Raw genomic sequence first — 12,077 nt, forward strand, 5'->3', positions numbered from 1 at the left:
TTCAGTTGGTCTCCATTTGTTCATACACAGGATTTAGAAATAGTTTCAATTAGTGCATGCTTCTCTGACTGAGCAACGAATTCCTATCCACATTCTTATCGCATCATCTGCAGAGACTTGGACATTATTTTGTATGCAAGCCTGAGAGCTAATGCTTGGACATATCCATATGGCATTGAACCCACTTCCATAATTTGTACACCAATTCTATTGTTCACAATCCACGCTAGCAAAGAAAGCAGTGTGCCCTCTTCTCCTATGGACTTCTACTCCTGTGGCTCCCATTTTAAGATGGTCCCTCTCCTTCTAGGTGTAGAGGTCAGGGTTTGGTAGGTACTGTCAAGTTGCTGCAATGCATCTTGCACTTGGTACACACAGCAGCCATTACCCACCAGTGGTGGGGGGAGTGGATCCTTCAGATGGTGGATGAGGTGCTGATCAAGTGGCTACTTAATTGTCTTGGATGGTATTGAGCTTCTTGAGTGTTGCTGGAGCTGCACTCATCCAGGCAATGGAAAGTATTCCATCGCACTCCTAACTTGTGTCTTGTAGATGTTAAAAAGGCTTTGGGGAGACAGGGTGGTGAATCATTTGCAAATTTCCCATATGTAGCAGTAGTGCTCAACTGGAACTGCTGAGCTCCCAAGTGAAAGCAGAGTTGCCGGGCAGTGTCTGCAACAAGCCTAGGGAGAGATTTGAGAGCACTAAGGTGCAGAGAAAGTTCAACAACCTTATGTCTTTAACCAGGTGTGAATCACTTCTTGTTCTGTCTCTTTACGAAATGAAGCTGTCCCCCAGAAACAGGTGGCTGTCTGTGACGTCCTGTTCAGTGCCCAACCCAAAATAGTGCCAGCCACATCACCAATAGAAACAGGGCAGTAAATGTACCAATGCCACCTTGAAACTATTGTTGCTCTGTAACTGTCTTGTAATATTGTTGGCCAAGAAATCAAAGGATTGTCGAGAGATTTCCTCCTTCCTTCCTTTGGCCAAGTTAAAATCAGCCATGTTCTTTCTGTCTCCCTCACTCGCTCTTTATCTGTCTCTCTATCTCCTTCCCTCTTTAAGGTTTTCATTCCCTTTTTTTTGTATCATCTTCCTCTTTGTTTGTTTCCCATCTTTTCTCACTCTTACTGAATCATACCAACCAAAGTCACCACTTTCAGGAAGAGAGGAGACAAGGCTGGAACAAATCCAGATTGAGACAAGTCACTGTCACACATGCCAGGGATTAGATTTGTAAAATAATAGTAATTTCAAGTCGTTTAATATGAAACATAATTTATTTGTGTATTCAAAACAAAAAGAAATCTACATGCACTATAATTTAGGCAATAAATATTTAAGACCAATAGTGGCTCTTACAATAACTCTACATCTGAAACTAAACTTAGAATTCTATCATTATTTAGTCCCCATAGTTACATCACATTGCAGCCAGCCATTGCAACTTAGATATACTCAGGATTCAACAGTACTGAATATTATGCATATAAAAATAACTTTCACATTAATCCTGAAATACAATAAATTATTCTCAGATATATCAAACTCCACAGTTGAATTCAGTGTACACAAGTATATTCTTGACAAACATACAGGACAAGAAAGATTGTTGCTTCCATGGACCATTTTTACCCATCAGACACTCTGTTTTGTGCAGTAACACACTAATGGCAAGTTGAGGAATCTTATACTGTGGTGTAAACATGTGTCAAAACTTCAAAACTGGTTTCAAGTAGGTTGCATGTAAAATAGAACAGGATGATTTCCAGACAGACTGTATCATGTTGCATTTCTAAAAGAACTTTATCAATGATTTTCAACTGGAAAAGACAACCAATGTGGTCAGTTGACATGCTATAAAGTGTTTAATTCAATGTTTTAATGATGGATATATCTAGGAAACAATTATGTGCCTGCAATGTTTTTTAACATTTTTGAGGAGTTGGTGGTGAGCCTTCTTGTTGAACTATTGCAATTCTTGTATCAAAGGTGCTCATAGAGCGCTGTTAGGTAGGGAGTTCAAGCATTTTAACCCAGGCACCATGAATGAATGATGAACTGTGTCCAAGATGGGATGTTGATGGAAGTGATGGTGTCCCCATGAACCTGCTCTCCTTGGGCTTTCAATGTGGTACTGCTAGGAAAGCAACTTTGCTGTGCATTTCATTATTTATTCAATCTGTTCCACAGTAAATGTAAAGGATTGACTCAGATTCCTGAAGCTACAATACAATCTATAGTTTAAAGATACCACATAGAAGATAAAAGAGAAAGTACTAAAAGAGTGGACATATCAGTATTGGTATTATGTCAGTGTATACATATGGTAAATAAATAGTTACAAAAAAATAATATTGAAACGTACTTGAAAATAAAACATGTGGCAACCATGTATGTTGAATTTATTTCATAGTATTGACAAAGGAAACTTGTTCATATCTCCTGATATCAATGACAGCATTACTCTGCCTAATTCCAGTGCATAAAATTGTGATGAACACACAAAACAAGGTGGCACCACAAAATAGTTATTACTATTTATATATACTACTGGGGAAAATTGAAATATTCTACACTTATCTGTTGCTGCAATGGTACAAAAATGATAACTTCATTCTCAGGGGATTAAAGTGTTGTTTTGGTCAAATTTATTTGCTATAACTATCAGTGGCAAGAAGAGTTTGGACCTTTCCTTTAAACATGTTCTAACAAGTATTTTGACATTATTTATCACATAATCAACAACTTTGTGTTGATAGTCCTGGTAAATCCAGCACGTGAGCGTTGTGGGTCAGACTTCAAAGGCACTTGTGTTTGCCCTTTTGTTAACTTCTTGCCTGAGTTTGGTTCAGTAATTCCAAGTAGATCTTTGACTTGAGGAACCTGGGGTAAGAGTCTTTCTGCATCAAGGTTTGGATCTTGCTCTGTGCCTCATCAAAGCAAGAGGAAGTTGGCTCAAGGATATTCTTTCTGGTTTTTTCTCTGACCTGGGACTCCAAGTTCACCTGAAAGTCCAAAAGGAAAAGTATGTCAATACCACAACACTAATTCTACTTTGTCACTCAAAACTGAGAAGCAAAAGGGGATATTTTTACTGGCAAGTTCTGTTATTGTGCTTTATTATGATCCCAAAGTTATCATGATAAAATAATTTCAATAAGTACATCTCTATTAAACAATATAGTGGACAATAAAAGCTACAAACAGTAATGACCATGATCATTTATTCATCTTCAGTATAGCTATCGCATTATTTTAATGGTAATTTATTGGCTAGTGTTTTCGGGGGAAGGATAGTTCTCTGGCTGGCACCATGCGGTATCTCAGTGCCCTGTCACCTTCACAACCTGCATTTGAAACTAACCTAGACTGTTGGATAAAATGATCCACTTTGTGAATGTCTCTCCATATCAGCTTGTGAATGGTCCTTATTGGACACAGATACACAACACAAGACAGCACACAAATTGGCATTAAAATGCCACTCTTACACATGCAGCTCATACAATTATTTGTCATGAGAGATGGAAAGATATGATGCTAGCAACTTGGGAATTGCTCTTCTGAAGCTGGGTTAAGGCACATTGCTGAGGCAGATTAGAGCTGGTTTTCTTCTAAATATGTACGAAATATCAAACCTTGGGGTTAATTTTCACTGAGAACTGTATCAATGTGCCTCACCAAAATATTAAATGAAAAATAATTTTCTGCATCTTGTGTTAAAATGTTCAAGACCTACACAAGGTTTGAGTTTATAATCTAGGCTGACAATTCAGCGCAACATTGAGGGAGTGATGCATTGTTGAAAGTGATACTTTTGGATGCAAAGTTAATCTGAGGCTCCATCCATTCAGATAGATGTAAGTGATCCCATGGCACTATTTGATGAATTTCTCCCTGGTGTCTTTGCCAACATTCTTCCCTCAACCAACATCACCAAACATTTGCTGTTTGTGGGGCCTTGCTGTGTGAATGGCTGCTGTATTTTCCAAAAGCACACCAGTGACTATGCTTCAACAGTAATTAATTGGATGCGAAATGCTTTGGGACTTCCAGAGGATGTAAGGTGCTGTATGACCAAGTTCTATTTTTAAAAATCCTTCTCCAATCTAAAACACACACTGAGGTAGGGGAATATTAGATCCTACCTCACCTGTATAATGGAGAAGAGGCCCAAGGAATAATTTATCAGGAGAGCTGGGCCTCCATCTTCAGCCACCAGCTTTCTTGGAACAAGTAAATAGCACAACAAGAGTCGGCTATTCAACCCCATAAGTCAGCTCATAATAATCTGGGCATCAACTCCATTGACTACCCCATCTTTGATCCATCTCCTTTGAGATGCTTACCCAACTAAAATGTCTATCCCACCAAATTTTCCTCCATGACTGCAGACTTACTTCTCTGGGAGCCTCGACTGCGATGTATTCATTGAAAATTTTCTTTGCCTTGGAGGCCAGTTTTGCAGGGGACTTGCATTTTCTGTACTCCTCACACGCCAGCCAGAACTTGATGTTTTCCTCACTGTACTCGGACTGGAGATATTCAGTGAATGTGACCAGGCCATCTGAGAGGGAGAAGGAAATGAGAAGCCTTGTGCTTTAACAGAAACTAATAGACAATTTACCAGCAGTTAGTGGACAATTAGAGGGTAGAAACTACAGAAGGCAGAATTTGGCACAAATGCCTAATGTGCTTGCATCAAATAACACCTTACTTTATTTTGACAGAGGTGTTAACTCAATTATGTTAAATGGGGTAACACTTCAGTTAAGAGAGCAGAGCGAAGGGAATTTGATACATTGATATCAACTGCAGCAGTAATTTCTACCTTCAAGTGTCGGGTGAAGAAACACATTTGCAATTTGCCCTCTAACACTATCACAAAAAGCCAAATCTACCCCAACATGTCAGTTTTGAGCTTATTTGGTCCAATCAATCGGTAAATACAATTTGAGAAACGGGGATGCCAGATTTTCATGAACAGTCCATTGCACAATGCAACAACTAAAGCAAGACAAGGTCCTTTGTCACATGCCTCTGAATGGATGGGATAACAAATCGTAGTAAAACGGTGCTTCTCATTCTTTGCACATACCCTATTGTTTCCCTTTCAAATAAAAATATCATTGATTTCACCTATTTACTGCCAGCTAGGGCACGCAATCTGCTCAAGTGTACAAGGACAATTTAAAACAGAAGTAGAAAAAAATACAGTGATGTTAAATTATAATTCAGCTCTTTAAAAAGCAAGCCTCTGGAACGTGGCTTTTTATTCACGTTCATTTGCAACTTCAGTTGTTTTGGAAGACTAGGCACAAGACTGTGGGCTGCAGAGCTTATAGGAAAGCACATCGGGGCTTGTTGCTCATTTGCACTCAAGCACACATCTTCAAACAACTCTTAATGCACTCTATATATGAATATAACATCGGTTCATAGATTCTGTCCAAGGAGGATTGAGCAGTAAGTGACCCTCATGGTGACCATGCCTCTGAATAGATTGTTGGGAATCAAAGCAAGGCTGTTCTGTGGCTGACAGTAAAATCCCAAGAGGCCAGTTACCCAGATGTGAAGTAGCATCTGCCACATGGCCCTTGATGATCAGGACAGCTGTCAACACAAACAAGCATCCTGCATATAGGCCTCCAGAGCTGACTGCTTACACGTACATCAAGTCTGGAGCATGGGAAGGTCTCTCATTGGCACCGAGCTGTGTGGGGCTCCCTGGTGACTAAACTTGGGCTGCCAGATGAAACATTGCATCCCATTTCTTGCAGCCAGTGAAGGAAGGGAGGACCTAGGCTTCACTTTGAAGTGACAGCTGCAGCCTGTCACCAGATGAACTAAGGTCGCACTATGTGACTTCTAATCACGCTGTAAAAAATAGACATAACCCAGATTTTACTCCCCTACCACAAGTAAAAATGGTCATCAGCTTGTTTTTCTTTTAAAGGGACACTATCTTTTAAAGATAAAACGTTTGACAAATCATATATTTTTTGGTCAGGGGAAGAGAGAAAAACCAGAAGAACACTCCCACTAGAAGACAGGGCCTCTTAAAAAACCCACCAGGGGCCCAGTGGGTAGATGCAACATGTGAGAGCAAGTTAAACAGCACGGGAAGGCTTCAGGTTAAATTATTGTGGGCTTACCAATTCTAGCTCAGACAGCAGTGGGTTCACAAAACTTGATCCCAGGGTCTCCCAATTAGAAAGTGGGGGCCAATATTCCCACTATCCAGTGTCCACTGGGGAAATACACATGTATGGATTCAAGTTGATGACTAGCTTGAGGCAAAGGTGTGGCTCCCAAGAATAAGTAACTGCCAAAAAAGCTTGACTCTGCTTTTGTGTGGCTACCAGAGCCAATAAGAGAAGATACTGTCAATAGTACTTACTGGACCGAATCTTCTGAAGGAGCTGGAAGTCCTGCTGCCGGGTCCCAAAGTGGGAGTTGCACCCACTTCAGTGGGCAGGATCTTGGGGCAACATTTTGTTGCTGGAGACCTATTCAAAGGTCTCCATCCAATTGAGGACAGTGGTCAGGACCCTAGAGCTGTCAGCCCAATCAGGAGACTGAGCCCAATCTCAGCAACCTCATCAGCTAGCGGTGGTCATTGCTGGGATCGCATCACCAGGCTGAGTGTGTGCCTCAAGGCCGAGGCACCCTCAAAAACACGTAATTTTCTTTGAGGAAGCCGGGGCCAAACTCTGCGGGCAGTCACCTTGTGGCACACCATTATCGTGTTAGGCAAAGGGCAACCGATTCAGCCAGGGGCCCCTTCTGTGGGACAGGGAGCATCCATCAAGGAGAGCCAAACCTGCAAAGCAACAGTGAGGCCACCAGGGTTTACCTGACGGGATCCCCACATGGTGGTGGATGCTCCTGATGTGGGCAAAATGGCCAGGGCCAGGAAGTGGCCCTTAATCGGACCAGTTGGGCACTGCTGGCAATATACCCTGGCTGCAGGAAGATGTCAGGCACTCCTCCCAATGCCTTCCCTACCATTTTGCCAACCCTCCCACCTCCCAGCCTGCCTCCAACAGGCAGGAACATTCAGCCCACTTCCTCCCATTCATGAAGAAATGGAGAGAATCATTTTTTAAAGACAGCACACTTTTAAGCATAAAAGCAAAATACTGTGGATGCTGGAAATCTGAAACAAAAACAAAAATAGCTGGAAAAACTCAGCAGGTCTGACAGCATCTGCGGAGAGGAACACAGTTAACGTTTCGAGTCAAAATGTTAACTGTGTTCCTCTCCGTTGATGCTGTCAGACCTGCTGAGTTTTTCCAGCTATTTTTGTTTTTGTACATTTTTAAACATGTTCTTCCTGTCAGAGTTCTTTCCTTCCTGGAATTAAGTCCTTAACTTGAGGATAGGAACAGTGTCAGATTAACTGATAATAAAAAAAAAGTTAAATTTATACTTAAATAAGTGAGCATCTGGGTGTAGATTCTCAGCATCTAGCAATTGATTCCTTTTTTCTCAAGGCTATTTTTGAACTCATTCTCTGTAGTGATATAAACTGACACCAGTTATTATAAGCATGTCCTGGTGGAAAGACATTGTATCTTGTCTAAACAATGAGTTATGCTGGAAAATACAATTAGGCTGATATTGTCATGTTTCTGAATGCAGTTTGGGTTTCTAAGCAACCATTTGGGTTCAAATCCCACAGAGCATTTTGATAACCTTAGTAAGATCAATCTCTCTATCTCTCTCTCTCTCTCTCTCTAGCAATCCCTCAAAGTGAGGACGAAGCTTGCCAGGGATCTCGTGCCAAGAGTTTACACTCGGGCCTGAATTCTCCAGTTGGCAAGCGGGGGAGGGGCCCGCTGGCCAATGGCGGGCACCCTGACATCACCGCATGTCATTCAGATTTCCAGTTCAGCGGGTGCGCAGCTGAGTGGGCTATACACCCGCAGAACTGTCAAAGGCCTGTTAAAAACGTATTTAAGCAATGAAATGAGCTGCCCGACCAGTGGAATACCTCAATAACCCCAGTGAGTTACCACAATAACCTCAGTGGAATAAATCATCAGACCCATTGAGGTACCTCAATAATGCCAGTGCTATACATCAATTACTCCAGTGGAATGCATTAGAAGCTTCGTAGAAAGAGGGCAGCTAATTTTAAACTCTAATTTTGACAGCCACATGAGAAAACGGGATCATTTTATCACCACAAACGGTTTGAATATTTTTTATCAGGGCGAATATAAATCTTAAATGAAAGTATATGGTAATTAATTTTAATAACTGCATGCTATTGGGATTTTGGAGAATTACTAGAGAGAAGCTTTTTAGCAATAAATGATGACTTCTTATAAAGCCTGTGATTTCTGAAAGGCTTTGTATACTGCAATATTAACCACCTGAAATGAATGACTGGACAGGTTATTAGGGCTTTGCTGATAATAGTTCAGAACCTAATGGCTTATACATCAACTTATTGAGATGAATCTTCTAGCTGCTTCCATTTGCCAGGACTTTGCTTTGTTTTGAAGCAAATCCTGTAGCACTAAATATTGACAAATAATATGTCAATATTAGCAAGTGTGATTTTTTTTAAAGATCTACTTACGTCTATGAGATATTAGTTGTAGTAAAGATTCACCCCATTTCTTAACTTCTTCGCTATTGAGTCTAATCAGAGAAAGAGAAAGAGAATAATCAATTAGACGCCAAATCTATAAACTATCCCAAAGGATTTCATCCAACTAATCAATACTGGTGAGGTGATTGTATAAAATAAATGTAAAACCATAGCTTAAATATTATTTCCTTGGAAATGTAAATAACCACCTTCAACAGGAATTAGTGTTCATTTATCTATCCCTTGAATCTGCAGAGAAAATTCTGCAAATGTGCCAATCCCACATTTAAAAGTATTTTTTCATTGGTCTTTATGATAACATTGTACACTGAAATTGGATTCAGATGCTCAGAAATAGATACATTTCACAGAATGTAGAAAATGGCAAAGACATAAATTATTCAGCTAATGTTCTAACAATTCTTCAGTACGCAAATGATTCTTCAACAAAGCTTGTTGTGTTAACAGCCAGTCAGATCCCAGTTGTGTTAACAGCCAGTCAAATCTCAGTAGTTAAAAAGTGGAATTTGAACTCACTCAAAACCTATTCACTTGCACAGAGTTGAAGTCAGGCTCTTCATCTCACTAGTCCATTGCTTTACCAATAGCTATCTGTGCTATTGTTGATATCTACAACGGCTATCTGCGCTATTGTTGATATCTGCAACGGCTATCTGCGCTATTGTTGATATCTGCAACGGCTATCTGCGCTATTGTTGATATCTGCAACGGCTATCTGCGCTATTGTTGATATCTACAAAGAACAGCAAAGCAATGGGAATAATCAACAATTGGAAAGGTGCTGCCCTCTGTGGCTAGTTACCCCACTCCCCCTCCTTCCACCCCAGTTGAAGAGGCTGCCAGACACTCGTTGCCTGGCCTCAGGTAATGAATGGCTGGTTAGGTGAGGTACCAGCAAGCTGCAGAGGCCAATATTGCAACCATACCCCAACAAGAGTAAATGCCTTCCAGAGAGGAGAGAACATAGATGCAGAGGGTGGTTGGGGCCAGAGGGGGTGGGGTGGGGGTAAGGAAGCACATTTTTGCTCTTTATGAGTTTGCAGTGGTATTTCCCAGCTCTCCTAACGTGCTCAGTTTAGCTCCATATTACTGGAAATTCCAGGGGGAAAATGAAAACTCTCCAGTCTGTCACAGTACTACATGAAGACTACATTCAGACTATTCTCATCCTTCTCAATGTAACTGTCTCAATCCATTGGTATGGTCAAAACTCAACAGGAGTTCTTTGTAAAGACAGGGCATGGTAATGCTCCTGGGCAATACTGAACCTTCACATTGTACCAGGATGACTGAAGATAGTAAGTAAGATTCTTTATATTTGTTGAATAATTGGTGATAAAGACCCAAATAGTATCATTATCAATGAGCAGGCAGCCAGTAAGGATAGGGTCAGGGCAGCATTATATTTGAGAACAACAGTGATATTGAAGAGGGTTCTACTTAAGTTATCTTCTTATGAATGGATTAAGGTGTGCTCTTCACACTTCTGTAGCAGAAAACCTGATTGTATATATAAGGGGCTGTATATATAAGGGGCATTCTATCACCAGTGAACTAGGCAACTAATGTTGGGAGGTGTGGCGGGGGGGTGGGGTGAGAATAAAATGCGAACTCCACTCCACCCTGCCCATTCAGTTGTTTATTATCTGATCACTCTCACTGGTTTTCAAGGAATATGAGTAAAATCAATCTACTTGATTTTTTAATATTGACTTTTTCAACTCACTTGACTTTGAGAGTCATGAATCATATGACTTTCTCCTGGGGTGAGGGTCATGGATTTGTGGCTGGATAAGAGCTGGCCAAGGGAGATCAAAGAGTGGCATGAAAAGGGGAATAATGCAGGACCCAAATGGCTTGCTTGTATTCATAGAAACTAGCATGGGGATTCACAGCATGTCTTAAAAAAAAACGGAAGCAAGAAATAAAGAAAAACACAGATACAAATGAATCTTCTTTTCTGCTCATTGCATCTGTACATCACATTTTAAAGAGCAGTGCAAAACTGGGCATTGCTTGGTGTCTGAAATGGTTTCAGGGAGACAATTACCTGTGAGTTGAACCTGTTTTGTCCTTCTTGACAGGTGCTGAGCTGTGATCACTCAATGTCTCTGCTTTTGGCAGCAAGAAGCCAAGACGATGCTTTATGTCCTTTGCGCTGTGTAGAAACAACATAAATGTGATTTAAAAAAGAAGCACATGCCTATTATACAAATATTACCAACACCTCTGAAACCTGACAAACACTGAAGTCCATTGACTAATTCTGAGCATCTTGCCCAATTAAGTATGTCAGTGGTAATGCATTTCAATGAACATACAGAATATATTATACTTAAAGCAATAGTACTTTACTACATTGTTCTGTAATATAAGGCTCATTATTTCGGGCTTTCAGTATTAAAAATAAGTGGAGCAGAACTCTTTAAAGTTTTACCAGACTCTTACAGGGGCTGTTGTAGGTATGAGTAACCGCATCAGACAGAAATAGCTTTAACTATAGGTGGAAGAAAATATTCCAGGAAAAACACAGATTTTTCTTTCAATTGTCACATTCTTGGCGTTCATTGTTGCTAATGCCAAGCTATTATTAAGACACGACAAAAGGAACGTAGTCAGTGCAGAGATAATTCTTTAACATCATTATTTTCATTCATTAAATTCAAGCCTTCAAAGAACTAATCTTGCATTCATGGAACTAAACATGTCACAACAGGCAAGAGTCTAATAAAGGGCCTATCAAAAAATACACAGTGCATGACCAGAGTTCGGAGGGATTTACAGCAGTAACATCTATCATTATACTCATGGTGAGAACTAAAGCTTTGTTGAACTGAATTCCCTGCGTTTTAAAATTGATACTTAAAAGAAGCTATTAAATATGTGTCCTTGCAGGTCCTAACTTCATTCACCTCTCTGTGCCTTTCCCATATAAATGAGAGCTAGGCAATTCACTGAAGAATTCAACCTAGATTGCCACAAACTTTCCCATCTTTCTTCTACTGAAACCTGTTCACCTGGTCACCTAAAGCCCATAAAATACATACATGTTTCACACTGCATTTGAGAACGCTGCTGGAAATATAAGCACAAACAGATCTGAACTCCAAATAGTTAAAGACATACCTTCTTAGGCAAGTAGCAGGCAGTGCAGCTAGTCCTTTGCACATGTTGTTATTAATCAGTCTCTGTTGACCAGTGTCAGTTCTATGGCAATGCTTCACTTTAGCTTTTGGTTTCTGATGCAACTCTCTGCAGCGACAGGGTTTTTATACGGTGTGTTCAGTGGACAGGGGCCAAACAGCTGGCCAATGACAGCCACTGCAGTAAACTGGCAGTGATGACGATTAACAGACAAAGTCAACAGTCAGACAATCATGATGCAGTGAGCAGCCACAATTCATTTCTCTTACCAGAAATTACAACCTTGAATTGTGTCCCAACACCT

At 40.5% G+C, this 12,077-nt stretch overlaps 1 protein-coding gene across 1 annotated transcript; it reads right to left on the reverse strand.

Annotated features, from left to right (window-relative positions):
* Positions 1-1,264: 1,264 nt before the first annotated feature.
* Positions 1,265-11,873, reverse strand: LOC121289080 (regulator of G-protein signaling 4-like). Its single transcript, XM_041208075.1, has 5 exons — positions 11,756-11,873; positions 10,680-10,787; positions 8,597-8,658; positions 4,407-4,573; positions 1,265-3,011 (listed from the first exon to the last, which is right to left on the reverse strand). The coding sequence occupies exons 1-5, from the start codon at positions 11,797-11,799 to the stop codon at positions 2,832-2,834; spliced, it is 561 nt and encodes a 186-aa protein (XP_041064009.1). The 5' UTR covers positions 11,800-11,873; the 3' UTR covers positions 1,265-2,831.
* Between the last annotated feature and the right edge of the window lie 204 nt (positions 11,874-12,077).

The sequence above is a fragment of the Carcharodon carcharias genome, chromosome 16 (assembly GCF_017639515.1).
Source record: "Carcharodon carcharias isolate sCarCar2 chromosome 16, sCarCar2.pri, whole genome shotgun sequence".
Lineage (NCBI taxonomy): Eukaryota > Metazoa > Chordata > Chondrichthyes > Lamniformes > Lamnidae > Carcharodon > Carcharodon carcharias.

What these genes read in the sequence shown, in the direction of transcription:
- LOC121289080 (XM_041208075.1), bottom strand. Translation starts at nt 11,799, where the DNA reads ATGTGCAAAGGACTAGCTGCACTGCCTGCTACTTGCCTAAGAAG. An exon ending in CCTGCTACTTGCCTAAGAAG is followed by an intron (nt 10,788 to 11,755) that starts GTATGTCTTTAA and finishes GTTTCTACACAG; the next exon opens with CGCAAAGGACATAAAGCATC. An exon ending in CAGTCGAGGCTCCCAGAGAA is followed by an intron (nt 3,012 to 4,406) that starts GTAAGTCTGCAG and finishes TTGGACTTTCAG; the next exon opens with GTGAACTTGGAGTCCCAGGT.